The sequence below is a fragment of the Penicillium argentinense genome (genome assembly GCF_028826775.1).
Source record: "Penicillium argentinense strain IBT 30761 chromosome Unknown utg000002l_segment0_segment0, whole genome shotgun sequence".
NCBI classification, from domain to species: Eukaryota; Fungi; Ascomycota; class Eurotiomycetes; order Eurotiales; family Aspergillaceae; genus Penicillium; species Penicillium argentinense.
In genome coordinates, this window is record NW_026622661.1 from 2,643,129 (window position 1) to 2,671,080 (window position 27,952).

Below are 27,952 nucleotides of genomic sequence, written 5' to 3' on the forward strand. Positions count from 1 at the left end.
GAATATGAATTTTTTTGTACCAAACTATACCTTTTAGGACAAGTCATCAACAAAAGCCTTCAAAGCCTCAAGAAGTCGATCCACAGATTCCTCAGTATGAGCAAGATTCAAAGAAACAAACCCACGCCGTCCAATCGAAATACCCCGATTAATCAATCCAAAATAGAAATACTCCCTCAAAGCCTCTGCATCATCACCAGAAAAGTGAATCCCCACTGCACTTCCATACCCAGTGAAAGACATTTCATCGAATTTAGCCTTCCGCAAAATCTCCGTCGCCTCTTCTCGAAGCCGATCTCCCATCGCATTGAGGCGTCTCAACTGAGACTCCGTAATCAACCTCGACGCCGCAACAGCCGCGGACATAGTGAAGATATTGTTATTGAATGTCCCCGAATGATGCAGTGTAACAGATTTATCGCGTGAATCAAACCGGCTCATGATCTCCGTAGACCCGCCGAAGGCCCCGAAGGGGAATCCGCCGCCGATATACTTTCCCAGCGTCGTCATGTCGGGTATGATACCGAGTTCACCTTGCATGCCACGATAATGTAATCGCGAAGTCACGACTTCGTCGAAAATCAATATCGCCCCAATTTCATCCGCTGCTTGGCGCAGGTAGGACAGGAACTCTCTTGTTCCGCGTATCATGCCGCCGGCACCTTGCATTGGTTCGACCAAGATAGCGCCGATCTCGTTGTTGACGACAGCCCGCGTCGCTTCGATGTCGTTGTATGTGCCAAATACGAACTGGTGAGGGATATTCATGGGGTTATCTGGTTTCGAAAAATTCATTGTTCCACCGTGGTACCCATTTTTGAAGACGAGAACCTTCTTCCGCTGTGTGTGTGCCAGCGCAGTAGCCACGGCGAATGTGTTTGCCTCGGTACCCGAGTTGCAGAACCTCACTTTCTCGATCGACGGGAATCTACCGGCTAGAATCTCTCCCAACTCAGCTTCTTTCTCCGTTATTCCGCCCAGGCTAAAGCCGGTTGATAGAGCCTGCTGCACAGCCTCTTGGATTACCGGGTGCGAGTGGCCATAGATTCCAGCTGAGAAGTCGGATAAGAAGTCGTCGAATTTCACCCCGTCGACGGTCGTGAACTGTGCCCCGTGTGCTGATTTGATGACCAGAGGGAATGGATCTGAAACGAGGACAGATCGGGTGCTTCCACCTGGTAAGACCTGCTCAGCGCGTTCGAAGGCCCTCTTTGACTCTGGATGGGACTTCTCGTACTGTTGGACCAGAGCTTGGAGCTTTTTGGCGAGCGCAATGTCAGGCATTTTCATGTTTTCTGTTGGAATCTCAACAATCTGTGCCCAGCCTAATAATCAGGTATTGCCTCGATAGAAGAGAAAGAGGGGAAGGGAGTGATATTGCGTGCGGAGTATGCGGTAGATAAAGGTGGAGAAGGCAAGGTTCCGACCCCGCGCGTGAAGGTTAAATACGAGTGCCCTATTAGAGTAACTGACGTTTTATGGTACACTAGTGTATGTTGTCTGTCACGGGACGCCAGACTTGCTAGTCTCCGTCGCGCCCTCAATTGGCGTTAGTGGCGCTGGCACAGGCCGCAAACTGCGTCATAGCCGTTGGAGCATTCTTTGTATCGCGACTAGTGACAAAGTGACAATATATGATAAGCCCGAGGACCTGCCTAGGGCCATGTTTCTCGGCTTTTCTGTGTTCTAAATTTTCGAAGTGCAAGTCTCGGGCCATCACTGCAGGAAGGCCGGTCAGCTCAAAGAGGTATGTCCAGCGGTATGCAATCAACACGCTGTTTAGCGTCAAATTTATCGGTATCGGTAGCTTTTGTTGGATCATCTAAGAAGTTGACCATGAGTTGACCATAAACTGAGTGTATTTACATTGCACGCCAGAACAAAGATCGCCTTGCGGCGAGGACCCATGAATCTAGCGCTATTTCCAGGCTTTATAGCAAATGAAAGTAAGACAAGAGCAACGGAACTCGCTGCCCGGGTATTCAGAAGCAAATGCAGAGAGAAAACGATACTCCGGGAGAGGAAGACGACACCCAGTCTTCCTCCATGACGGCCTGATTACCCTCCGTCCGTCTGATGAAAACGGGTGAGGCCGGTAGATTTTGTGCTGTTATCCTTTGTTTGATTTTTGGGGTTGGTCTCGGGTGCCCTGGGCAGATTTCCGTGCCTCTAGGGCTTGCTGATTGGAGAAAGACCACCCTTATGACCCAACATACCACACTTCGATGCCGATAATGTCGAACTTGACACCCTCGTCGGAGAGAGGCTCGTTTCCGAAGGTCTGACTGGGGGCGCTGACACCCTTCTCGAGACCGGAATCAACCCAGAGGCCATAGTGCCCATCACTGCATTGTTGTAAGCCTCAAGTTGGCAAAGCATCTGATTGGAAAACTTACCCGCCACCCAAGCTGAGGAATCCCGTCTCGCAAAACATCATATAATCATTGACGCCACTGTACGGGAAGGCCTTGAATCGAATGCGCTCAGGAGTACTCGCTCCGCTACGCGAGGTATTAATCGACGAAGGCGACGGGGGAGCCAGGGCACCACCACTAGCCGCCGCAAGATTCGTCTTGATATTCATATTAAGGTTGTGTGTGGGCGTCTCAGTCTTCGTTTTGGTATCCTTCGATTTAGGGTCGCCACGGAACGTGCTCCAACGTCCTGCGTGGGTCGTATCCGCGGAGGGAGGAGGGGCAGACCAGCGCGTTCGAGCGCCTCTTCGCTTTGAGGTCCGTCGCCAGAGAATGCAAGTCCCAGGCTGGTCGGGGGTGGCAGCACGCTCGCGCGCCAGAGGAAGCACTCGCCCGTGCCGAAGAACTGCGAGTCTGGGTGTGGCGCGTCGGTCATGTATGCGCCGAAGACGGCGCCGGATGGGGAGGAGTCGCGAATGACGAGGACGTAGCCCGCCCGCGGGCTGCGGTGAGAGAATTGTTCGCAATTGTCGTAGAGGGTGGCTAGCGAGGCTCCATCGCGATCGAGGCTGTAGGCGAGACGCCAATTCTCGACGAGTTGGAGGCGGGCGGGGACGAGGAGACGGATTTCTTCGGCGAGGGCCCGCGTGAGGAGCTGCTGCTGGAGGAGGTCTTCACCTTTGGGAATGGTCAGGGATAGAGGTGTGAGGGGCGGTGGTTGAAAGGGTGAAGCTGTTCGGCGCGGGGTGTAGACTTCCGACGAAGCACCAGATGAGGAGAACGACCAGGGCATGACGGAAGAATCCGGGGCGGCGATATTTGGGTCAGTCAGGCGGCGATACAGGCCCGAGACGACGTGGCTGACGGGGTAGGAGAGGTAGGAGGCCGCGTTGAAGGGATTGCCCGATGGTTTTCGCTGAGGTGTGTGAGAGCCGGACCTGGTGGTGGTGGAGGGGGTGTCGGAGGGAGGACCCCCTTGCGATGAAGACGACATACGGGCAATTCGATTCAATGAAAGTTGGAGGTGGTGGAGGGGTCAGGAAAGGAAGTAGGTTGAAGATGCAGAGATGCAGGGTGAAACGACTTATCGCTTATCTCATGAATGTGGGGGACGCCAGCGTTGTATTCCCTGGATGCTGTATGGGGACGGCTGGACTCTCCATGCAGACGCGTCCTGCAAATCAATTTAGTGTGATTGGAGCATGCAAGGTAGTACGAATGCGTACTAAGTATCTTTCGAAATGACAAGATACTTTCCGTCAATCATGCCATCCGTAACCGTGCAGATTAGATGTCCCAGCCCAATCCGCCCAGGCGCAGCTCCGACGGAGCACCTGAACCGGGTTCTACCTGAAACCAGGGCACCACGACAATTGTAGTTCTCGATCTGATGATAGAAAAACTAGCTTTTAGATCTGACCGATTTTCATTCGAGCGGGCAGTCCTTCCGAGTCGCCTGCTAGAAGCCTAGTGACGACAGAGTGGCGGTTTAAAATACTATATAAATCCGACTACTGCTCTAGCGGGTGGATCGCACCAGACCTGACACTTTTGATATTAAGCAGCTATTCCTGAAACGGTAGCACATCAGACATTGTTCATCCCAAAACATTGTTTTGAAAGCAAAATGACTTCCAGATTCCCCAGCTCCGACCGTTATCGCGCCGAGATTTCTCAAATGGAAGAAGACGCCGAATCGCATAGCCACCAGAACGACATTGGCGGGGCCCATGCTGATATGGTATGTATGATTGATGAACTTGGTGTATACATTGACAGTGAGTATGTTCGACCAGCTAATGTATCCCATGCGTTGTTATTGCAGAGCATGAACATGACTACTGTACGGAAGTCACGCAGTCGACGCAAGTCCCGCGGTTGCCGGACACCCACAACATCACGCAAGGCGCGAGCGAGTTCCGGTTCTGCATCGAAGAGACGAAATTCCTCAAAAAGCTATCACCCACATACACACCCGGCAGAGTAGCGTGGTGGATCGTGCAATTGCCTCCTGAACTGATGGTATCAGCCGAAGAGGCCATCGGAACTTGTGTTGCAGACTATCTATGGCACGTTCAGACTGTCAAATATTGAATGTTATTATTGATTGCTCTAGAACATGTTAAAGACAATATCGAGGGTATCATAGTTGATGGAATGTCGGAAAGAAGTCGCGAATTAGTTCCGCGAGTCATGCGGCCGCAAGTCTACCGTTTCAAATTCCAGGCCATTCACCTCAAACACATGACCCGGCCTCAATGCGCCCGTGTATATATTATCCTCCGCGTGCGGATGGAACAGGCCAGTCTGAGTACAGTTTAACACCGTCTTCAGGCCTGGCGGGTCCGTTAGACGGAACACGCCCCAGTCGGGATTCTTGCTCGGCGCACAAACGATGGCAATGCTCTCTGGCAACATCACTTGGTAGCCGCAGTGGGTGTGCAGGTCGCGCGAGCTCATGAAGCACGTCTGCGAGGGATGTGTGTGGATCCAGCCCAGCATCATCAAGTCTTCGGAATCACAGTACTCGAAGATGGCGTTTTCGTTGGTCGTTTCACAGGTGTCGGACGTAGAGGTCTGCTCGGGAATAACGAGACGCGATATGAATAAAGCATTGGACACCAAGGTACCGCATAGAATGCCGCATGTTTCTAAATTGCGACGCGTATTGATAGCAGCATATGCCAGGAATTGGGATCGGAGGTTGGCTGGCAGGAAGACTGAACGCAGGGGACTGCCATTTTCCAAGTAGGCGGAAGGCTTGAACGTGTAACTTGCAGGATTGAGATCGGACCGTGTGGCCGCGTCTTCGGACACTTGTACTTTCTCTGGCGGAGATGGTGCTGATAGCACTTTTGATGGACGAGGCGGCACCTGTTCTCCCACTGTACCGTCCACGAAGGAAGCCCTGCTGGGTGCGATATGTTCCTTTGGAGGGAGAATTGGAGGAGGCTGCCGTTCCGCATTTTTGTCGAGAATGGCGATCTGAGCTGGTGATACAGATGGCTCCAGTGGTTTCTGGCGAGGTACAGTAGGGTACTTGTAGGCCGATGCGACGGAGGAGGGAACGTCTTGAACAGATGGTTTCTGACGCGCAACAGTATTGTTGCCGCGCACAGGATCGATGTTGAAACGGATGTTTTGAATTCGTTGACTCAGGTCGTCGCCTCCATTTCCTTGGTCATTTGTCTTAAGAGCATCTTCCCAGCCACCCCATACACCAGCCGCTCGCCGACCATCCTCTTCACTTTGTTCTTTGGTTCTCCGAACCGTTGCGCGGCGGGTAAATTCCGTCTGGGCTAAACGAACCGCGAGGTCTCTGTTTTCGCCCGCTTCCAGGGGCTGTGCAACTCCAGATAAAGCGGGATCGGTGATTCGGTTTCGTGGATCAGGGACGACACTGACTTCTGTCGGCAATTTGCGCTGTTGGCGCTCGCGCATGAGCTGGGTATAGCGCTCGTAGCGTTTATTAATGCCTGGCTTCAAAGCCTCCAGCTTCTTCAGGTTCACCGCCACTTCTTTCTCGGCAGCCACCAGCGCCTTTCGTTCATTTTCATCCTTGGTATCCGGGTGTTTCGATAGATGCACTAGCACCAACTGGGCGTGCCGAAAGAGGAGGAGGTAGGCTTGCTCATCGTGTCCTTCGCGTTCGTAGATTTGAGCCTAGCAGATAGGTGTGAGTCAGTAATATACATAAGAGACAGGACAAGTTATAGGAGCTCACCTACCTCACGGTTCAGGGTGGCGGCTGTCCTCAGCCAGTATCGCAGCCGGATCGCGGGGTTGTACTCGTAATCTTGGGCGATGCGAGTGATCCTTTCGACATTCTGAGGTGGACTGCCCGCCGCGCCGAGAACTGGCGGATGGGAAGCCATAGTGGAGAGTGTCGTGTAAAAGGAAACAACAGGAGAGGTGGATGGAATGTTTCGAGATGAAAGGGCCTCCGTCAGGTCTTCAGGCGAAGACGGTTCGCAGGGGCATGATTGTCGCAGATTGGGTGGGGCGATCACCAAACGCGTGAAGACTGGCGACCGAGGCGTGACGGCAACCGCATAAAGGTGGCCTCGAATCTGCCAGAATTCAAAGGTAAGTGGGGGATGTGTTTCAAGCGAAGGACTTGCGAAAGGGCCGGTGCCTGGTGGGATGCGGCGCGGAACAACCCCAAGGTTGCGGATTGTTCGGTCTCCGCTTTCTCCGATCAGGAAAAAGACAGCTTCTCCAACTACGACGACCGCAACAGCCACCATGCCGACCGACAGCTGACCCTTTGTGACATGATCTTTGTGACGATAGAGGATAGACGTCATTGTACAGTATGGTCGTGTCCACAATATGGAAGCCGAGACCCGGCTGCGCATTGTCGGAGAGACTCAGCAAAGTCTCCAAAACAGACAACCGATCAACTCGACTGCATTTTGTGTCAAAAAGTCTCGTGGGTAAGTAAGGAACCCTTCCAGGTCCAATTACTCCCTGGAAGCTCGCGAATCGAGCCTGACAATGGATTCCCATAGACCATATTCTCCAACGCGCATCGCCCTTTCTTCTGCGAAACAAGCCCGTAGATATTCTGGATCTATGGCCTGGATCCGGTCTTTTGTCTTCCAAAATCAACGATCTCCTCAAACCTCGTCGCCATATTCTCCTCGATCCTGGCAAGAGCTCCTACCGGCGATTCCTGAAACCTCTCGCGGCCAGCAAGCCCTGCTACACGCTGGAATTTATGGATATTTATACCGAAGAAAAATGGACAGATGTGTTCAAAAAGTTCCTCCCCGAGCAACAGCAAGCCCCGACGGCGGCTGGAAGAGTGCCTAAAAATGATACGTTACTCGTTCTCGCCCAGCCCCCGGAGCCCACGTCGGCCAGCAATCACTATACCCCGGCACGATGGTGGAGCCAAGTCATGGAAAGCTGTCTGCACAAGGCTGGCCTCCACCAGTATGGCAGTGTTCGGGTTTTGGCTGTCATGCCCGAGGCCGAAGCGGCTAAGTGTCTGCCACGCACCATGACCGATCGCTCTCGGCCGTCCATATTGACGGAGACTGTGGCATCGCAGACCCTTCCCCTTGCCAGTACATACATGGAGCCACGATATGAGCATTTTAAAGGCTGGGATTTAGCCACCCGAATCAACGCACGAGTCGCCGAGAGAAGTGCAGAGCTTGGAATCACCACACCCAAAAAACGAGACGCGCCGATGATGCGGCTGGCTCCTGAGCAGCCTACCGTCGGAAAGGGTTCAACAAATTATAAATTGGACCTCCCTTATCTACCGCGACCTCGAACCGAATTTCACGACGAGCTGGAAGCACGGCTCGCCAGCGAAGACCCCAAGATTGCTAGAAGCGCCCGCGCAGCCATCAGGATGGATAATCGCAGACAACGCACCATTGTCGCGCTAACAGACTTGCAGCTGGCCATCGATGCTAAAATGAACGAGCTGGCCCGGCTAGCTGCTGATCCTCACACTCTCACGACGGACCTGCGGGCCCGGGACCGGGAAATCAATGCCACCATCAAGAAACTCCAGGCGGTGTCCTCCGAGTCACACTTTCGCTCGCTGGGGAACTACGCCCGATATGTCGATGAGTCCCGGACTGCCAGCCTTGGTAACCGGAGCCTGGATGAATCTCCATTGCTATGGGACCGGCGACCGTTTGACCCTCTGCGCGTGGATGCGGAGGCAGAAATCTACCCGCACAAGCCCATGGCCGTCTTGTACTTTGAAGCGGACGAAACCCCGGCCTACCAGCATAAGCTTGAACAGGTCCCTCTTGAGCGACGGGAAGGAGTGATTGAGATCTTTGACGCCCTGACGCGCATTTTCACGACTCAGAACCTCATGTCCATCGCCGATCTCTTGCATGCCATTATGCCATCGCGGACCATTGAGGATATCCTCCGAGACGATATCCCGAGTCTGATCCCGTACGCCGATAAAAGCGTCAAGCAAAAGTGCCCGGTGGGCTGGGAGCACCACGCACGCGATCCCATGAGCTCGGTTCTGGGGCGACTGGACTATGACCTGTCGAGCTGGCGCGTCCGCTGCCTCCCCGTGGATATTCTCTGGGACATTGTCCTTGCGTACCAAAAGAATTCGCTGGACCTGTCGGTGCTGCAATTCAGCCGGCTGATCGGGGCGACGGTCACGAGCTACCGGGCTGGAGACTATGGCGGCAAGGCGTTCAAGCTCCGGTAACGCGGGGAAGCGTACGTCATTCCGTGTATTTATAGATGCGATACGATACCCCATGTACATGAGTATAGATATTTCCATATTCGAGGGTCCAATGAGTAGTGTATCTATATTTCCCCATCGAGGCTAGTGCGCTGCACTGGCCCGCTGCATGCTGGGATTGGCACGGGGGCGGGCGATTGGCTGCAAACTGTTGGGATCCCGCCGCATAGACCAATTTTGATCAATGTCACGATGATCACTATTTTGTGGTATCTCGTGTTTATTTTAGTTTATTTTAGTTTTGATGTTGATGTTTATGTTATTGTGACCGTGCAGTGTGATGGTTACATACTAACTGGAAGGTACTCACCAAGTGGAGAGATGTTGGGATGGTCAGCTGCAGCCGTTAAACGCATGCGGTGGAGCCGCCCACGTCGGTTGCAGCAATGCGACTCTACCCCAGTGTCTCACCTTATCCTACGCCTATCGAGCCTTGAATACCCTAAGGTAGAGTGCTAACTATCTCGGGCAATCCGCGGGTAATTTCCTGATCAATGTGTACCCTGACCCAGTTGGAGTCATCTCGCGAGATAAGCAAAAACAAAGCACAAAGCAAACCCTCCCGAGTGGACCCTGAAAGATCAGCGCGAACCGCCCGAGATTCTCCATCTGGAACCGGTTCTTCCCAATTTCCCTGCCAAACTACGGCCCACGGTTACCACCGTCGTATCAACGAACGGCCGTCGATCGACTGTCACTTTGTCATTTCCCGCCGAGTCGAGACCGGCCATCGCCCCCGATAGGTGGGTTCCCAATCCCAGTCCAATTTCTTTTTTTGCTTTCTTTTTTCGCGCCTTTGATCGTGAACCGCGCCATGGCCCCCGTCCCAATTGCCTTTTGCGTCTTTTCCCTTCCCTTGTTTCCGGCCACGCCTTTCACGTCTTTGGCCTTCTTTGTCCCTGGAATCCCGTCTTTCTTTCACACTCTCCTTTGAGCCTCATTGAAAGGACCGTCTCTCGAAAATTTTCTATATAACCAGTGTCGAGTGTCGAGTCTCGAGTTCGAGTGGCCAACGTAGTCGTCCTTTCGCCGCCACCACGTCATACCCGAGCCCTCAACCTTGGATTATGCGACTTGCTGGTACGAAAGCGCCAACGAATACTTTTTGCCTTGGGTGGCGCTGCTGATATCAGTGACTCCTCGTGGGACCTGGTTTCCTGTGCACGCACTGCACGCAGTCTAAGCCGCGTTGGCCCTGCTCGTCAATTCCAATACTCTATATACAACCCCCGCTGTCGCGAATCGACGACCGTCGCCTTCTCACACCATGCCCAGCATGACGCCCCCAAGCTCGCCCATGCAATTGTCACTGCATACAGGACGCGATGGCAAGGATGTCTCGTTGCAGACCCCGACCTCCGTCTCTAGTCTGACGCCGCCGGTTACACCGATTGGCAAAGATAGCGTCGAACGTATTCCCTCGCCATTGTCTGAGCCCAGCAACGAACAATCAGCCTCTTTACTTCGAGGAAAGATCACGACCCCACTGCGATTCACGGATGAATTGGAAGAATGCCTCGACGAACGAGGCCGCCGCATTGAATTCGGCGAGGGCGTCTGGAGTAAAGTCTACAAGGCGCGATCTACCCCGGCATCCACAAGCGCCCTCCAAACGCCACCAAGCTCGCCCGTCACCGACAGCCGCATTCTCGCCATCAAGACCTCTCGCCGCGGCGACGCGGGTCCCGTCCTCACAACTGAGGCACTCATCCTCACTCGCCTGACATTAACCCCGGGTCATGAGAAGCACATCGTCCCTTTCCACGGCTTCCACACCGAGACGCAGTCTCTCGTCATGTCTGCCGTGCCGCTGGCCCTCTCAACATACATCGAAGATCAAGCCGACCTAGCTCGCAAGCAACCCGTTTCAACCGCGACAATGTTCGACCCATTCCTCGGCCCAGCCCCCTGGAAGGATATGGCCCGCAAGTTGATCAGCAGTCTCGCCTGGCTCCACCATACCGCAGGCATCATGCACGGCGACGTCAAGCCACATAGCATCCTGCTCCGCCCTACCGAGGCGGACGAGTCGCACCCCGGCGCCTTCCGCTACGAGCCGTTGCTGGCTGATTTTTCCGCTGCAATGGACATTGCGCCGGATTCCGCGGATCAAAAAGTTCTATCGAGCTTTACGGCGCCTTTCTCTGCGCCGGAGGTACTCAAGTCTCTTCGACCAGGTGGTGCCCCGCCCACACCGGCCTCTGATGTCTTCTCGCTCGCTGCAACGCTTCTGGCTGCTGCGACAGGTCATGTGCTTTTGTACCCGGGGTGTGATTTCCGACGCCGGAACCTGATGGCGGGTGAGGGGCACCAGATTATTGATTTCATTCGGTCGTTTGGGAATGGAAGCCGTGTGCCTCGAAATGGATTCGTGGAGAAGTTGACTAAACCGGCTGTCGCCAAGATTCCTGAACAGCGCATTTCTGCGCAGGATTGGGTGGTGCTCGCAGATGAGATTTGTGGAGATTCTGCCTGATCTGGGCCATCTTTGTATTTGCGATCATTTGTCTCATTTGTTCCTTGTTTTTGTTTTGCATTTGCATCTGCATCACGCTGTCGTTTCCGGTCGCATCTCAGGGCGTTTCCCTTTTTTTTTTGGTTTTGTCTTGCATTGTTATCTACACTCGTTAGATCGATACCCCGTTAGATGGAGTTGGCCTTGGAAGACCCGGGGACGCGAATGATATTCGCATATTGTTGCATACCACAAATACTACTACCTAGCTATTCAACACAACATGCCATTGTAGTACAGTGCTGCCTAGATTCGTAGGGCTGCGTAGCCGAACCTTAATCACGTTAATCTGGAGACGATTTCCACATGTGGTCCACATGGACAAAACAAAGCAACCCATCCGATCAGTCCTAGTATCATCAATCTGGTTTCATATCCAGTCCTTTGCAGTGCAGACTTAATTCTCTGCAGTAGAGCCTTCAACAAATTTCTTCAAATCCTCCACCCACAATTCGAAATTCATCTTCAACTTCGAGCCATACATCCACTTCACCAAATAGACCATCCACCCAACCTGCAGCTCCCAATTCCGCACCTCGCAACCCTTAACCACATCCTCACCTTCACCCTGCTCAACATCCGTAATCTCATGCTCCCGCTCAGCAGTCAACAGAGACGGACCCATCGTGCCAGGCGCATCAAAGTCCGAACCCCAAACTATCCGACCAGGAGTCTTCGTCTCTGGATTCGGCGGCACGTACTCAGTCACGACAAGGCCGGCGTCCGTGGCAGCCTGCGGCTTGGTGGAGGTCGGATCCATGCGGACGTGGAAGGTGAGTCGGGTGCCTTTCTGCAGGATCGGGGAGAGGGTCGTGGAATCAGGAGCGTCCGGCTGTGAGCGGATCGTCACGCGCGGCACGAAGGAGTTCCAGTTTGGCCATGTCGAGATGTCTGTGAGGACTTCCCAGACGCGAGTGGAGGGGGCCGCGATGAAGGTGGAGCTGCCGAGGTGCAGGCCAGCGTCGCCGGGCGCGATGTTGGGGGTTGGACGGTCGGTGTTTGTGGGGTTTGTGAGGGTCATTTTGGATATCAGAGTCGTGACGGTGGTTAGGATTGTGTTGTGAAGAAGCGAAAGAGTTGCTTTTGACGTGCAGAGCTGTCGGCATGGTTGAGCCTCCGAGCTCCGATAAGCCGCTTATCGCCAGCCCCAATTTAAGATACAATGGGATGGTCCTCCCTCCAACATCACCTCACTAATAGCAGGGAATTGTGCAGGCACAAGGCCCCCAGATCGACCGACGTTCGCACAAGCATTGTTGCATCTCGCCTGCAGACAAGGTCGTCGATAGCAGCAATTATCCCACCAGTCGTACCGCAGCCTGTCGACGCGGAAATAAAAGTCCATCCACTCAAAGCTGGTGTCTCCGCGTTGTGGGGAAAGGCATTGCTCGATTCATCCGGGGGTGCGACGATCGCACTCTCAACCGTACGAGTAAGCCCGAACTGAGCAGGGACGAGGGGAGTTGCATGTCTGGCATGGTGAGTATAAAGGTTCCTGATGCTCTGGATATGTCTGCACTTTCACCGCTTCATTCAAAATGCTGATTTCAAGTGCTACAGCTTTAGCTCTACTATCCGCTCTCGCGCTCGGTGCACCCGGCTACCAACGCTCAGATACAAGCCGACCCCAGCGGTGCATCGTCCCGTCTTCCAATGGCACAGCTGATGATTCCCCGGCAGTCCTGAAAGCCTTTGCGCGATGCGCCACAGACTCGGTGATTGTTTTCAAGGAAGGCGTGAATTATAACATCTTCACACCGATCAGTGCGACCAATTTGAGCAATGTGGAGATCCGGATGAATGGCAATCTGCATCTGCCTCAAAGCATTGCAGAGGTTCAACGCGTCGTCAATCGCACGAATCGGGTGACATACTCCGACGGCCAGCATTGGTTCGCTTTCAAAGGACCCAGCATCGATTATATCGGCTCATCAGATATCAACAATGGCTGGATCAATTCCTACGGCCAGGCCTGGTGGGATGCAAACCCGGTCAATGGCACGGGTATCGACTCACGCCCGCATTTGATGAGTTTCAAGACCACAGGTGGCTCACTGAAATACTTCAAATCTCGCAAACCCATTGCCTGGAATGTCCAAGTAGAAGGCGACGACATTACTGTCAGTCATGCCTTTATTGATGCGGAATCTACCGGGTCATTCCCCTTCAACACCGACGGCTTCGATGTCACCGGCACAAACGTGAGAATCACGGACAGTGTGATCTATAACGGCGACGACGCTATTGCAGTCCAGTCGGGATCTCACAATATCCTATTTGAGCGAAACACTATCGGCTATCAAAGTCACGGCATGAGCATTGGCTCCCTGGGCGAAGACCAAACGGATTTCGCCAACGTCTCAAACATCCACTTTGAAGATGTGACAGTAATCGATGCAGTCTACGGCGCGCGTTTCAAATCCTGGATAGGCGGTCAAGGACTTGCAAAAAATATTACCTGGAAAAATATCCGCGTGTACAATGTCACTTTCCCGATCTTCGTCACCCAAAGCTATGTCAATCAAGGCTCTTCTCAAACGCAGCTTGGAGATGGCCAGACGACTGGACGTATCAATAATGGCTCGGTCATGATGGAGGACTTTTCCTGGTCTGATTTTACTGGCACCATCAATACTTTTCGACCTGGTGATGGTTCCTGCGTGACTAATCCTTGTTGGTATGATGATGGGCTTCCAGACCTTAAACACACGGAGGCTGTCATTATCGAGTGTAACACCGATACATCCTGTAAGAACTTTGCTTTGGAAAACATCCAGATTATCCCACAGAGCATGGCAGCTCCTACGGTGGTGTGTATAAATGCCACTGCCGAACTGAACCCGCAATTGGGATTCGACTGCAAAAATGGCACTTTCTCCCCATTTTGAAACTTGCAGTGACGTCGGAGAACCTTATCTGTTACCTTCCGTTATTCTACTCGGGCCAGCTGCCCGTGTTCCTGCCATCTTTCGGGTCGTTGTGTTCTTGCCCGCTAGGAAGGAAAGAGCATAAATGTAAACATAAACAAATCTTCCACCAGAATCAACTTCCTCTTCTTTTCTCTCCATCCTTTACTCTCTTTACTCAACCAAGGCATACACTCGCTCTGTATACTCACCGGCTTACGCATTTGTTTTTTTCTTTTCCTTTGGTACCGCTGTTCATCCAATACCGCTCATTATGAGTTACCCTTTCATCGTCCCACCTCCCGCCATGCAGTTCCACTCGCCATGCACCATGCCATATCCCAACTCTCATCCGCGTCCAAGATTCTGCATTTTCCGACCAGGTGGTATCTTGGTACCGCTTATTCCCGTTGATGAGTTGCCTGCTTGGTTGGAGGTCTGCAACTTAGGTGCGCAGATGCATTTGGGAGTGCAGCCCGTTTCGCTTACATACATCCCCCGTGATGGCGAGTACGATATCATTTGCCATCACTGCTCGAGCAGCGTCGACTCTCTTCACCAAAGCGTCTCGGATCGAAATGCAGACTCTCCCAGGTCTCCTTCCAGTCACCCGTCCCATACGAATAGCTACCAACCCGGTATCTACCTCGTACCAGAAGCAACGTGCGAGCCGCCGAGCCTCGACTCCAAAGTGTTGGATCCAAAGGCAGCACTTGCTTCTGGGGTTCCACTGCCAATTATCGGACACCCGCCGATTGCTGCGACCTTGCAACATCCATACTATGGCAGTTATTCGCTCAACATTCCGAACATTCCAGGCCTGACTTTTAGCATCTCGCAAAAGGCATCCAATGTGGTCAATCCAAGCTCCCCGGTATCAGATTGCCTCCCAAAAGAACCACCGAAGACACCTGCTCTATCTCCGCTGAAGTCCAACAAGGAGGGTGGCCCAGACGACATCGCATCCATTCCCGATCTTCCTCCTCTGCCTCCTCCGGCGAGGCCGCTTGAACGCGAAGATCGGCCCACTACTCCAGCGCCAGGTGCACCCAGCAGACATCCGATCAGTCCGGGTACACAAAGCCGAATTTCACAAGCTATTGCAGCCTCACTCTGCTCCGTCGAGGTGGAGAACGAGAATCGGCCCCCGGTGGGTTCTACAAAGGGTCACTGCTCACGACGTATGTCGCTTGGCCAGGCCTCCAACAGCAGCATTTTTCGAAACATAGCTACTTCGATTGTCTCTGCCTCTCACGCGAATGAAAGTCTCGCATCTCCAGTGTCTCTGAGTGCTGCCGTGGAACGATTCAAAGAAGGGCTCAAGAAATTGTCTCGGATGTCCATCCTGTGCCAAAGCGTTGCCGGTAGCTCGCACCCGTCCAAATCGAGACCTCTTTCCCGCGCTTCATCCAGAACCAAGAGAGCTCGTGCAGCTGCTCAGCGACGCCGTGACCGAACCAAACGCCGCCGTGAGAGGAGGAAGGAGAAACTCGAAGCTCTCGCTACACAGACCCCGAAGGCAGAACGACACCAGCGAGGGAAGCAGCCCCCACACGAAGACGAGAACGACATTGTCGTCGTATCCAAGCCAGAGCAGGTCAACTCCGCTACCAAGCGACGTGATCGACGTGAGAAAATGCTTCATGGTCGCAAGGATCATGGCGATCACAGTCGGCATGTGCACATGATGACGGCTTCGAGTGCACGTCCGAGTGTTTCCTGCCGTTAGGACCGAAGCAGGGAGGATGGAAGAACTGTTGAATCATTGTCGGAGACCATTGCCCAAGCTCCGTGTATTTTGCATGCCAGTATATATGGGTACATTGCTTTCTTTCCTTGTTCGGGTCTGTCATCATGTTTGTTTTCTTTGTACATAGAATTTCGCTCTTTGGTCTTCTGTTTGGGTCTGCATTCCTGTTCGGGTCTTGTTGCCAGTCTTGCGACTTTCGTTTCTGTTTCTCTGTTTGGATCTCGTTCCCGTTGCGAGCTTTGAGCTGTGCTTTGTTTGTATGCAGCTTTTCGCTCTTTAGTCTTCTGCTTTGGTTTGACTTCCTGCTTCGTGTTTCGTCGCTGGTGTTCCGACTTTCGTCTCCGTTTGGTCTTTTGTCGCCTGTGTTGCAATTCTTGGGCTTGGTTTAACGGTTTTTAGATTATCAAAATCCAACACTCCCTTCTGCCGGTGAATATACTGTTCTTCAAACAAAAAAAGGAAAAAACAAAAAAAGGAAAAAACAAAAAAAAAATTCTACTTTGGTAGCCCCTTAAGCGAGTGTGGCTGCTACCGCGGATCAACTCCGACGGCCAGCAGCTCCCGTTGTATAACTCCTCGCTAGCATCAACCCGGCCGCCGTCTTCCCCGCACTCTTATCTCCCGTCGATCCGCCTTCGGCGCGAAGAACTCACTGCTGTCAATACTTGCGGATGCGTGAGTACCATGAAGGCGGATGATGGCAGGATCCAAGAAGCCTCGTGGCATTCGCCATGATCGCCACTGTCACCACTGCCGCGCCAACGGCATCAAATGCGACCTCAATCGGCCCCGTTGCCAGCCATGTCGACAACGAGATCTGGCCTGTCAATATCCGCAAAGAGTGAAATGGATGGGAGAGAAAACGACGTCAGCAACAAAGTTCTCGCCTCGAGCATCTTCGTCCTCGCCATCATTGTCTTCCATACCCTCCGAACCTAGCCATCAGCATCGACAGATCCAGACCAATCTGGATTCCAAGATTCCCATCAATCTATACGGCTTCATCGATCTACTCTCCCACTTCTCCCAGGAGATCCAATCGAGCAAGCAGGAACTTCCAGACGAAGCCATCGAGCTGATATCCCGCACACTAAGCTTCGCCCAATCGCGCCTCCAAGGGACAGACGACAAAGACTCAATCCAGTCCCATCTAACGGCCCTAGCAAACCTGAGCAAAGTAATCGAGTCCGCCCACCCCGTCGCACTCTTCGGAATTGGCACCTTCGCTATGTTCGAGGTCTGCTGTGGCCCATTCGGACGATGGCACCGACATCTACAAGGAGCCAGGTCATTACTCGACCTCCATTGTCAAAACCAAGCAGACATCGACGCCCTCACACAGCAAATACCCGGTCTCGCAGATGTCCTGGCTTACCTCGTCTGGTTCGACGTGACGGGCACTCTCGTCCGCGAAGACGCATCCCTCATCTTCGACGATTGGCACCGAAAGATCCTCACGCCGACCTTCTTCGAGTCCGTCGGCTGTCCACCCGACACCTTCGACCTCTTCGTCGACCTCGCGCGATCCAACCCAATTGAAAGCAACATCGTAGACCTCAGCACACGAGCAATGGACCAAATCCTCTCCCTCGATACAACAGACAATCCAACCACGGACCGCGCGCTAGCCGCAACAGTCTACCGAAGTGCCAGCGCCCTCCTGTCCTTCGCCCGACTAAACACCCCGCCCTCAAAATACCACACACCCCCGTCCTGAGCAAGTTAGTAGACCGCGCCTGCACGGCCATTTCGCAAATCCCGACCTCCTCACGCTTCTACGTGCACCTCGCCACGCCTGCCTTCCTGAGCGGGATGCACGCGACGCGCCCCGCGCAGTGCGATGTTATTCGGGATTATTGGCGGAATTGCCGGCTGTGCGAGTTTCCGCGCTATCCGGATGGACTGCGGCTTTGTGAGAGGGACTGGGTGAGGAGAGGGGGGGTTCTTGCAACTGTTCTTTGCTGATAGGTGTGGGGACTGAATTGCGGGGTAACTACTAACGTAATCGGTAAGCGAGCCGCGCATGTAAGCCAGTCGCGCACCTTAAGCAACCTATTAATTTTAAATGCATTTATTTCAACAAAAACGCTATTAATCTAATTCAGCTAACTTGCTGGTCTATCTGGGCATGTCTCCCTTCTATGTCCCGGGCGCCTACATATTCCACATCCTCGCTGGGCCCGCGTAGGTGGCTGTAAACCCTCCGAAGGCCTTCCATCCCCGGGGGTGGAGCGGGTTCAATTGCTTGCTGCGACTGCATTTTTAATGCAGAGGCCTCGAAAACCGAGAGGCCCTCAGTGGAAGGCATCTGCCTGCGAGATCTAGTGCGTTTTTGTTTCTTCTTCTCGTTTTCCGCCCGTAATCCTTTGACTTCCTCCGCTAGTAAAGTAGCGCTCTGCATCGAAAGTTGGCAGCCTTTAATAAGCTGGTTTAACGCTCGATCTGATGGGCTTGGTGGACTTCGAGACCCCGTACGAAGTAAAGCTTTGATTGATGAAGCTTGCCGACGTACCTGTTTATCGGTAAAAGGGGTTTTTGGTGTAAAATTCTGGCTTGATTCGCTATCCCGGCTCGGAGGGGGGTCGGGGTTCGAAGACAAATATCAAGCTTTAAGATCACTTGATCGGGTGAAAAAGGTACCAAACCAGCTGCTCTGAAGCTATTTAAAATAGTATCGGAGCGGAAGGCTTCGTTTCGCGCGGAAGGATAAGCCTCGAGGAAATCAAGTTTGTCGATATGGTTGATTCCGTTCCGCATTTTCGTTTCAACTAGCCGACCGTACGAGCGCTTTAACACGGCAAAACAGCCGATATCGAGTGGCTGTAAAAGGTGAGACGAATGCGCAGGCATACAGATTGGTATAATATCGTTTTTTTCACAAAGTTCATCGAATTTCGGAGTCAAATGGCTTCCGTGACCATCGAGTATCAAAAGTCGATACCTTCCCTTCACACGCGAAGAAGTCGACGGAATAAAGAGCTTTTCGAGCCAACGAAGGCCGATCTCATCGGAAGTCCAGCCATTCGGACTAACCTCGAATCTCCAGTCTATCGGAAGATTATCGAACCAACCCTCGATCAAAACTTTGCCTTTAAAAATCACACACGGAGGGAGCGCCCACCCTGAAGCATTCGTACACTCGATTGTAGTCACCCACTCGCGATTTCCGGGCTGTAAAAGCGATCGCCGACCGTAGTATTCAGCCCTCGAGATAACCTTCGCGGTCGCTGTTAATCCCATCGCGAAACCAGTCTCATCGAAGTTATAAATATCGTCGGGATCGATGCCGTATTGAAGAATGGTGTTTTGAACAAGATCAAACCACTCCCTAATGATTCTTGGATCTTCGCACTTCGCACGTTCGTAATTATAACGTCTTGAGAATCGGGATGATAGGCTTGGGTGTCGTTTTACGAAGTTATAAACCCATTTTTCTCCGACGGTTTGAACTGGTGTAGTTCCGCGGGCCGCGAGAAGAAGATTCGCAGTTTCGCGTACAGTAGATGGCCGGGGCGCTGCTCCGCGATCATCTAAAGAGAGTATCCATTTTTGAAGTGATTCCTCTTCGATTTCTGTTAATTTATGCGAATTTGCGCGAGAAATCGCGCGATTTGTGGTGCCGTGACGACGATCGCGAAGTGTAGTTTCAGGCACATTATAAATGCGCGCAGCTTTGCGAACGGAGGATATTTCTTGATTTTTAATAGCCTGGATGGCTAATAATATCCTACCCTCTTGCTCTGTTGAATTTGTAGAGCCTCTGGCACGAATTGGTGGCATGGTGGGTGGTTGAATGAATTAAGTGCTAATTCATAGACGCGTTTTGGGGTGGGTGCGCGACTGGCTTACATGCGCGGCTCGCTTACCGATTACGTTAGTTTCCTACTATATTCAGGTAGTTAGTAAGGGTGGATGACTGGATGACTGGATGGCGAGAAGGCCGCGGCTGTGGCTTGAGGTAGATTACTTGCCTGTTTGGGAAACTAATCTATCTTTCTTATCTTTTGGTCGCGCGACATTGTATAGATCTTAGGTACTAGAACGAGTATTCGTTGTTGTTTGCCAGGGGAGATTCGGGCTGTTCCTTTCCTATATAGCCGGTCTTACTACCCTGCTTCGACATTCCTCTTCTTTAACCGAGTTTTTAGCATCGCTCTCTATAGAAAAGCATCGATCATGGCGACGGCAACACAACCCTCCTACCTAGATCTCGCCGCCCAAAAGCGCGCAGAGCAACTTGCGCTCATTCCCGCAGACTGGCGTCTCTCCCCAGTCCCCTCCATCGAGTCCACACCAGATGCACTATCTTATCTCCGACGCATCCTCTCAGCGCGAGAACTCTCCCTCACGGAAGAAACAGATATCACTGTTCTTCTCCGCAAATTGTCATCTGGCGAGCTCTCCTCGCTCGAGCTCACAACTGCATTCGCGAAGCGTGCGGCTCTGGCCCACCAGCTAACGACCTGCTGCACGGAGATCTTCTTTGAAGAGGCTTTTGCCGTCGCGAAGGGAATGGATGCGTATCTTGCTGAGACGGGGAAAACGATTGGTCCTTTACATGGACTCCCTGTTTCCATCAAAGATTTATTCTCCGTCAAGGGCGTGGATACATCTATCGGTAGGTCCTTCCACCCCTCCTATCCATCCTACCCCCATCAAAGGCCTCGACTAACAAAATCCAGGCTGGGTCGGCCTAACAAACAACCCCGCAACCTCCGACAAATCCGTCGCCCAAACCCTCCGCCGACTAGGCGCAGTCCTCTACGTAAAAACCAACCTCCCACAATCAATGATGATGTCCGACTCGTACAACCACGTCTTCGGGCAATGCGTCAACCCGCTCAACCGCAATCTTATTTCTGGTGGTAGTTCCGGCGGCGAGTCCTCGCTTGTTGCGGCAAAGGGAAGTGTCCTCGGTATTGGGACGGATCTTGGTGGCTCGATTCGGATTCCTGCTAGTTTGACGGGGATTTATGGGCTTTCGCCGAGTCCGGGAAGACACCCTTATGAGAGGGGGAAGTATGATGCCCCTTTTTTATGTTGTTGTTCCGCTGAGAGTTAGGATAATGCTGATGCAATATAGTCCTGGACAGGATATGGTTCGCTCGGTTGCTGGGCCGATGTGTGTTAATCTCGCGAGTATTGAGCGGTATATGGAGGTTCTCCCGTGTGCTGCGCCTTGGGAGCTGGATCATCATGTTGCGCCCGTGCCCTGGCGGAGGAGCTTGGCTTCTTTGAAGGCGAAGAGATTGAGAATCGGGTTCTTGGTTGATGATGGGGTGGTGAAGGTGCAGCCTCCTATTGCAAGGGCGGTTCGGGATGTTATTGATGCGTTGAAGGCGGCGGGTCATGAAGGTTTGTCATCACTCTTTCTTTATTGGGCTTTTCTAACTCTTGCAGTATTCGAGTGGGATGCATCGTCGCATGGATACGCCTATTCCCTGTGGGAAAAGGCCATCTTCTCCGATGGCGGCGAGGGATGTCGGAAGAAGATTGAGATGACGGGCGAACCTTTGGTTGAAGGGATGCTTGTTGGTACCCCCGATCATATACTGACTACCTCCGAGACACACCAGGTGAGTTTTCTTCTACGGGTTGTCCACTTTCAATGCTAATCCGCACAGCTCCTCGCCGATAAATATCTGTACGAAAGCAGCTATCTCGACCGCTGGACAACATCCGGCATCGACGCCCTCATCATGCCCACGACTCCATGGGTAGGATATAAACCTTGGACCTGGGTGAAATCCAACGCATATGTGGGGTACACCAGTATCTGGAACTTGCTTGGATACGCAGCCATGTCGGTTCCTATCACTACCGTTTCTCGAGAACAGGATATCCCGAGTCAGGAATGGCTGAACCATGCTCCTCGGAATGCGGGGGATAAATTTAATAAAGAGCAATGTGAGTTGTGCCGTCTCGAAACTATATATACATGTGTGATACTGATATTTCTCTAGATGACATCAATCTGGTGGAAGGGATGCCTGTCGGCGTACAGGTTGTCGGCGGCCGTTTTGGTGAAGAGAAGTGTGTTGCTGTTGCAAAGGCTATCGAGCAAGCCATGAGATGGAAAGACGTGGCTCGGCCGAGTCTCTAAGTTTTCAGTAGTTGGTAGGCTGTAAAGATGCAGGATTACTTCGTTTCTAATATCATACATCATGCAAATCTCTCGTATATACATTCACATGTTATCATCGTCGTCGTCATGAAAGAGCAGCATTCATCCGCTCCTTATAGTCAGGAAACTCAAAGTCTCCCAAGTCCCACTCAACCGTCGAAGGATTTCGCTGCTCCATCTCGAAATCATGATCCTCAGTCCCCGACATAACAGTCGGGACAACAACAGAGTCAGACCCAACCCTCAACTCACGGACAACGCGAATACCCTCCCCACTGCCCGCGGCACTACCGCCGCTTTCACGCTCATCTTCGTTTGTGCCGATCTTTGCGATACTCGCGGTGTAGCTGCCTGGTCCGGCGTAGAAGGCTTCGTTGTAAAAGATTCCGCCATCTGGACCGTAGTGGTTGTCGTAGACGGAGGGTTTGCGGGAGGAGGTGAGGTTTGTTGTGTGGGAGTGAGATTTTGAAGCTGGAGAGGAATGGAGGGGTTGGGGCCGAAAGCAGAAGGAGAAGATGCGGGAGATTAGGGGGTGGAGGGGTGGGAGGCAGGCGCAGATAATGGAGACGTTGGCCTCGAGGGATGACCAGACGGCTGCTTCGGCATTTGTTTCTTATTGTTCTGTTAGGTTTCGTTGATCATTCGTGGAAATGGAATTGGTACTTACTGGTAAAATCGTGTCCGCGTATCATGATGCTGAGCTCGTAAACTCGAGCTGAGCTAGTGGCGATGACGAAGATTCCCACGCCAAACACCAGCATGATACCGGCTCGCTGTCGCTTTGGAAGACGCAGCCGAGATAGCACAGGCATTGGTAGAATGAGAATCACGACGTCTGTGAATATCTGGATTCCCGCATTCGTGAACCAGACCGGCCCTTCTGGGAGACAGTGCTTGAGACGGGAGGCTGTATTCAAACTCCAGAATTCATGAACGGGAACACAAAAGACGAAGCCACTGAGGACCATCCATAGTCCTGCGATGACCAGAAAGCCCATGGTGATATATGTGACGATGAGGAAGGAGCGGATCCGGAAGATAGAGGTGTAGAAGATGAGGGCGGAGAGTTTGGCGAGGATGAGGGAAAGGTTGTAAAAGGGGACGGAGACCCAGAGGTACTGGTGAGAGGTTAGCCTTGGGCCTCTTTACTCGATGAGTACGATACTTACATGCATCTGGCCTTGGATGGCGCTATCTGGAAGAGATGCTTTCTGAACACCGAGGCCATAGTGGCGTTCTAGAACAGTGTTAGCTGGATATCCCAGAGTACAACACCCTATTGCTGGACTGCATTAGTATAGGCAGGCTAGTCCGGCTGAACATACCGACAAGGATGAACGCATAGAAGGTAATCGAGGATAGCAAGGCCCCGAGGATGAGCAAGTCGTCGTATCCCGGGTTCTTCACCAGCTTCACTCTTGTAAACAGCCGAATCGCAACGAACAGAGCCGCCAGAACGGTAAAGATGGTCGTGATGATCAAGACACGCATTATCAGGCAGTGTCCATCGAATGTGGCAGTAGGTGAAGGCGAAAGGCGTTTGTTAGTCCATTTGGTTCTTCTCAGCGATCGACCACACTCAAAACAGCATCAATTGAGTGAATATAATCAAGTTTTGCTTTTCAATGCAATGCGGGAATATCAAAGACTTTGTGCCAATGCACCGAATCGGTAATGTGCGAGCCGTCGGAATATATAACAATGTCACCGTAACCGAGAAAGACCCAAGCAGCGATGCGAATTCTTCAGGAGACCAAATTACCAGGCACGGAAGAAGAAGACGATCCTCCCGACGACAAACTCCACCCTCGCACTGTACTTCCTCACTGTGCTGATATCACCCACGGCGCGGGGATTGGCCAGTCGCCGATCGCCCAGTCGCAATGGCCGCATCGGGCAAGTCTGCATTGCCGATTGCGTCAAGGACTGCAAATCCTATCAGCGCCCGAACATATCCACGCCTCTTCATAGGCGGAAACCCCACGGAGGTAATCGCTGACTGATGGCGTTGCGCAAGATGATTAGTCTGGAATAAGGTTGTGGGGCCAGCCAATGCAAGAATTGCAGGCTGCGGAGGATGTGCAAAACATGGATCTCCTTCGTCAGACCGGCCTCGCCTTCCACCGAATTACCCCGGCCAAGTCTTAATTTTTGGCCAAGCTCGGTCTCGCACCCAGATCTGGGCCAACCTCAGTCCCGGCCTTGATAGAGTTGAATGGGGGCCGAAGGGGCTCTCGCCGTTCGTTGATCCTTCGGATATTCTCGTGTTGGTGGATCTCATCCGGATTTGGTAGTTGGTTGGACGGCGAATCAACGCCGCAATTGAGGAATGTAACGAGTGAGGAGGCCGGTATATCTTTTCCATCTTGGTATCTGCACGATTCATATTCGTACTTTTGTTGGTCTTTGTTGCAGCTGCTTGACTGGGGGTCGGAGTCGCCGATGCCTTCGAGATGGTCGCCCACTCTAATTGCCAGCACCGCGGGGGAGATTTTCTCCCAGCCATGCTGTCTATTGTAAGAGTGGAGCTCTGCGTGGCTCTGTATCTCTGTCCGCTGTGGCGCAACTCGTCATGCAAGCCCATGTCTTGGACTCGTCTAGCTATTGACTGACGGAGATGATCGGCTCGTGGAGAGGGCCTTTGCCGGAAATTCACCAGGGGGATTTCCGTGATAACGTGCTGTTGTGCACGACGTTCAGGACAGGGGCGAGACCGACATGGCTTGAAAAGGTACGCGGCACTGCCCGACGTTGACGTGCTTCGAGGTCGCTTTGACGAGAGGTTCCAGCGGAGGGCGGAAGGCATAGCTGCAGTCCTTCTCTTAGAGTGGGCAGTGTCCGCCAGACCGCCAAGACCGTCCTATAGAAAGAGCCTGACTACATTGATTACAATCACTAATAGAAGATCTCATGAACTATGATAACGATTTTGTTTTCTCTCATCTGTACATAGCAGCAGCTGGCGGGCCCCAAAGTCTAAGGGGAAGATATCATAAGGTACGAAAATGGCAAAACAAAAGGAGTTTACAGGCGAGCCTTGAGGTTCGCCTTGAGGCGCCGCTCAACGGCAGCCATGTACTCCTTGGTGGTGACCCAGGCCTCACGGTCCTTGCGACCGCAGGCAAGAGCCAGATCCTTGGTCATGATGCCCTCCTCGTTGACAACGTCAGTGCAGGCCTTCTCGAGCTCCTCGGCGAAGGCGACAACGTCGGGAGTGTTGTCGAGCTTGCCGCGCTGGACGAGACCGCGGGTCCAGGCGAAGATGGAGGCAATGGGGTTGGTAGAGGTTTCACGTCCCTTCTGGTGCTCGCGGTAGTGGCGGGTGACAGTGCCGTGGGCGGCCTCGGACTCGAAGGCCTCGCCGGTGGGAGTGACCAAGGTGGACGTCATCAGACCCAGGGAGCCGAAGCCCTGGGCGACGATGTCGGACTGGACATCACCGTCGTAGTTCTTGAGGGCCATGACGAAGCCACCCTCGGACTTGATCATCTGGGCAACCATGTCGTCGATGAGACGGTGCTCGTACCAGATACCCTTGGCGTCGAAGTCCTTCTTATAGTCCTTCTCGAAGATCTCCTCGAAGATGTCCTTGAAGCGGCCGTCGTAGCGCTTCAGGATGGTGTTCTTGGTGCTCATATACAGGGGCAGACCCTTCATCAGGGCCATCTGGAAAGAGGCGTGGGCGAAGCCGCGGATGGACTCATCGGTGTTGTACTGGCACTGGGCGACACCACCGCCCTGGAAATCGAAGACCTGAACACGCTCGACCTCACCACCATTGGCGGGAGTGTAGACCAGCTCGAGCTTACCGGGACCGGGGATGACACGGTCCTGGGCACGGTACTGGTCACCGAAGGCGTGACGGCCAATGACAATGGGCTTGTTCCAGCCAGGCACAAGACGAGGGACGCGGGGGATGATGATGGGCTCACGGAAGACGGTACCGCCAAGGATGTTACGGATGGTACCGTTCGGGGACAGCCACACTGAAGAACAAGGTTAGGTTTGTAGGTCCGAATTGTACGACATCATGCGGGGAAAAAACTGGGTGCTTACTCTTCTTCAGCTTGAACTCCTCGACACGGGCCTCATCGGGGGTGATGGTGGCGCACTTGACACCGACGCCATACTTCTTGATGGCTTCGGCAGCCTCAACGGTGACCTGGTCGTCGGTCTGGTCACGGTACTCAAGACCCTAGAAAGCAACAGGTGATTAGCTTGCATGTCCCGTCAATTGCGACGTCATGATCGATTGCTTTGAGCTTACCAGATCGTAGTACTTGAGGTCAATGTCGAGGTACCTGATTGTACAATGTTAGGAGGACGTCCCGCGAAGACTCGGATGCACTGCGATGCAGTTTCGGGCCAATTAGGCACTTACGGCAGAATCAACTAGAGATGGAAAGTTAGTCTCGGTCCAGATACTCGGAATGGTGCAACATGAACGAATCAGACCGCCTGTACGCCATCTGCAGGGACGATCATGCGGGTCTGGCCACAATGAGGGGGAGGCGTTCCGGGATGGTGAGGGGAATGGGATCCGAGGCATACCTTTTCCCTGATTTCTTGCCAGATGATACGGGTCATCTTTAGATCAAACAGTCGGTTAGCATACGCCCAGAAAGCAATTGACGAGTAACAAGGCATTGCGCCGCGGCCCTCGGGTGAGTTTGGCACATGGGAGTGCATGGATGGACCCCCGTGTTTCCCCGCGTTGGAGGAATGGACAAGACGAAAATGCACCACCCGAGACCACGAGACATTGCAAGCTTGTGATACGGCCCGAACCGTTTTCGAGGGGGCAAAAGAAGGTTCGAACTATAAAAGCGAGGCGGAATTCGCTAAAAACGACACAAGGGGAGGGGTGATTATTTTATTCTTTCGTACCTCATCACCGTCCAGCTCCACCACTGGGTTCACGACCTTGATCTTGCTCTCGGAAGCCATCGTGCGGATTTGGAAGAAGTTGACGGAGGGAGTCGATCCGGACCAGCGGGATGCAGCAGAGGTACTTCTGTTAGGGCGGAGGGAGGCAGAAGAGATGGATCTCTGAGAGGTGGGAAGAGAAGAGGAAGAGAGAAGACGAGAAGAAGAGAGAGGGGCAGAGAGAGGGGTCAGGGACCGGCGCGCGAAGGCGGAACTGGACCGAAGGGCGTTCATCGTCGAGGGCGTGCTACTGCTAGCTGCTCGGGAAAGGTCAGCGCGAGTTTCGCTCTTTCTGTTTGGTTCGGATGGCTGGGTCGGCGTGAGGGAACAACCGAGGGAACGATGTTCGGCAGAAAGGAGGTGGAGTCGGCGACTGCGGCCGTTGACGTCTCGCGCAGGTTGCGGTTGCGGATTGCGGGTTGCGGCGGCCGACTGGGGGAAGGCCGGGGCAATACGGGAGTCCCCGGAAAGGTCAGGCAGGGGAGAGTGTGTAGGGCAGGGACTGAGGCAAATGCAGTGGGGGAATTACCGAGAGTGAGCCTGTGGGAGCGACGATGGGGGGAGAGGGATGGGGAAAAAGCCTTGTCCGGCGCAGGAACCAACTGCTTTTTAACCGTCAGAAGCGCCGAAGCCGGATGTCACGAGACAACACGCACTGGGTCCTTTTTTGGGGGGAGTAGGTCAACGGTTCCTTTTTTGATTATGCTATGGTATTATCTGCTAGTTCTATCTAGATCGACGGAACCAGGGCCGACCGTGCCAGGTGCCAATGGTCGTGGTATCGAAGACGAGTCATGGTGGGAAGGAGATGATCCACCGGCGGCTGAGCAGTTGCGGCTGCCGGAGCTCGGAGGAAGCTCCGCGGGTGAACCTTTGCAGAAAGCCAGCGGGGCGGGAAACGCTCTCCCGAATAGCACCATCTATAGCCTAAAAGCGGGAAACTCATCCGCGGCACATATTTACCCTATCGGGCTCATGACAGACAATTTGATTAACAGACAAGGACAAAAGCATCACAGGAAAGAAAATAATCGATTAACTATGGTGTTGAATTCCTCTAAAATCCCGCTCCTCGGACG

At 53.0% G+C, this 27,952-nt stretch overlaps 13 protein-coding genes across 13 annotated transcripts; 7 read left to right on the forward strand and 6 right to left on the reverse strand.

Moving 5' to 3' along the window:
* Window positions 1-33: 33 nt before the first annotated feature.
* Window positions 34-1,284, reverse strand: N7532_001829 (aspartate aminotransferase family protein; the record flags this gene model as incomplete). Its single annotated transcript, XM_056614323.1, has 1 exon — window positions 34-1,284. The coding sequence occupies one exon, from the start codon at window positions 1,282-1,284 to the stop codon at window positions 34-36; it is 1,251 nt and encodes a 416-aa protein (XP_056479364.1).
* A 916-nt stretch (window positions 1,285-2,200) lies between these two features.
* N7532_001830 (putative oxidative stress response protein Oxr1) lies at window positions 2,201-3,408 on the reverse strand (the record flags this gene model as incomplete). Its single annotated transcript, XM_056614324.1, has 3 exons — window positions 2,201-2,345; window positions 2,397-2,664; window positions 2,703-3,408. 3 exons carry the CDS (start codon window positions 3,406-3,408, stop codon window positions 2,201-2,203), a joined length of 1,119 nt encoding a protein of 372 aa, XP_056479365.1.
* A 633-nt stretch (window positions 3,409-4,041) lies between these two features.
* Window positions 4,042-4,508, forward strand: N7532_001831 (uncharacterized protein; the record flags this gene model as incomplete). Its single annotated transcript, XM_056614325.1, has 2 exons — window positions 4,042-4,192; window positions 4,240-4,508. The coding sequence occupies 2 exons, from the start codon at window positions 4,042-4,044 to the stop codon at window positions 4,506-4,508; spliced, it is 420 nt and encodes a 139-aa protein (XP_056479366.1).
* Window positions 4,509-4,592: 84 nt separating this feature from the next.
* Window positions 4,593-6,661, reverse strand: N7532_001832 (putative endosome-associated ubiquitin isopeptidase (AmsH); the record flags this gene model as incomplete). The annotated part of the gene is made up of 2 exons (XM_056614326.1): window positions 4,593-6,077; window positions 6,143-6,661. The coding sequence occupies 2 exons, from the start codon at window positions 6,659-6,661 to the stop codon at window positions 4,593-4,595; spliced, it is 2,004 nt and encodes a 667-aa protein (XP_056479367.1).
* Window positions 6,662-6,746: 85 nt separating this feature from the next.
* On the forward strand, window positions 6,747-8,613 carry N7532_001833 (uncharacterized protein; the record flags this gene model as incomplete). The annotated part of the gene is made up of 2 exons (XM_056614327.1): window positions 6,747-6,846; window positions 6,926-8,613. 2 exons carry the CDS (start codon window positions 6,747-6,749, stop codon window positions 8,611-8,613), a joined length of 1,788 nt encoding a protein of 595 aa, XP_056479368.1.
* Window positions 8,614-9,919: 1,306 nt separating this feature from the next.
* N7532_001834 (protein kinase domain-containing protein) lies at window positions 9,920-11,128 on the forward strand (the record flags this gene model as incomplete). Its single annotated transcript, XM_056614328.1, has 1 exon — window positions 9,920-11,128. The coding sequence occupies one exon, from the start codon at window positions 9,920-9,922 to the stop codon at window positions 11,126-11,128; it is 1,209 nt and encodes a 402-aa protein (XP_056479369.1).
* Window positions 11,129-11,564: 436 nt separating this feature from the next.
* N7532_001835 (SRPBCC domain-containing protein) lies at window positions 11,565-12,188 on the reverse strand (the record flags this gene model as incomplete). Its single annotated transcript, XM_056614329.1, has 1 exon — window positions 11,565-12,188. One exon carries the CDS (start codon window positions 12,186-12,188, stop codon window positions 11,565-11,567), a length of 624 nt encoding a protein of 207 aa, XP_056479370.1.
* Window positions 12,189-12,705: 517 nt separating this feature from the next.
* On the forward strand, window positions 12,706-14,055 carry pgxC (putative extracellular exo-polygalacturonase; the record flags this gene model as incomplete). The annotated part of the gene is made up of 1 exon (XM_056614330.1): window positions 12,706-14,055. One exon carries the CDS (start codon window positions 12,706-12,708, stop codon window positions 14,053-14,055), a length of 1,350 nt encoding a protein of 449 aa, XP_056479371.1.
* Window positions 14,056-14,347: 292 nt separating this feature from the next.
* N7532_001837 (uncharacterized protein) lies at window positions 14,348-15,802 on the forward strand (the record flags this gene model as incomplete). The annotated part of the gene is made up of 1 exon (XM_056614331.1): window positions 14,348-15,802. The coding sequence occupies one exon, from the start codon at window positions 14,348-14,350 to the stop codon at window positions 15,800-15,802; it is 1,455 nt and encodes a 484-aa protein (XP_056479372.1).
* Window positions 15,803-16,673: 871 nt separating this feature from the next.
* On the forward strand, window positions 16,674-17,540 carry N7532_001838 (uncharacterized protein; the record flags this gene model as incomplete). Its single annotated transcript, XM_056614332.1, has 1 exon — window positions 16,674-17,540. The coding sequence occupies one exon, from the start codon at window positions 16,674-16,676 to the stop codon at window positions 17,538-17,540; it is 867 nt and encodes a 288-aa protein (XP_056479373.1).
* A 2,459-nt stretch (window positions 17,541-19,999) lies between these two features.
* On the forward strand, window positions 20,000-21,926 carry N7532_001839 (uncharacterized protein; the record flags this gene model as incomplete). The annotated part of the gene is made up of 6 exons (XM_056614333.1): window positions 20,000-20,441; window positions 20,506-20,842; window positions 20,907-21,178; window positions 21,224-21,399; window positions 21,448-21,730; window positions 21,787-21,926. The coding sequence occupies 6 exons, from the start codon at window positions 20,000-20,002 to the stop codon at window positions 21,924-21,926; spliced, it is 1,650 nt and encodes a 549-aa protein (XP_056479374.1).
* Window positions 21,927-22,032: 106 nt separating this feature from the next.
* Window positions 22,033-23,438, reverse strand: N7532_001840 (uncharacterized protein; the record flags this gene model as incomplete). The annotated part of the gene is made up of 4 exons (XM_056614334.1): window positions 22,033-22,559; window positions 22,615-23,065; window positions 23,117-23,184; window positions 23,273-23,438. 4 exons carry the CDS (start codon window positions 23,436-23,438, stop codon window positions 22,033-22,035), a joined length of 1,212 nt encoding a protein of 403 aa, XP_056479375.1.
* Window positions 23,439-24,971: 1,533 nt separating this feature from the next.
* N7532_001841 (NADP-dependent isocitrate dehydrogenase) lies at window positions 24,972-27,107 on the reverse strand (the record flags this gene model as incomplete). The annotated part of the gene is made up of 6 exons (XM_056614335.1): window positions 24,972-25,933; window positions 26,004-26,142; window positions 26,215-26,248; window positions 26,329-26,339; window positions 26,499-26,534; window positions 26,835-27,107. The coding sequence occupies 6 exons, from the start codon at window positions 27,105-27,107 to the stop codon at window positions 24,972-24,974; spliced, it is 1,455 nt and encodes a 484-aa protein (XP_056479376.1).
* Window positions 27,108-27,952: the final 845 nt, after the last annotated feature.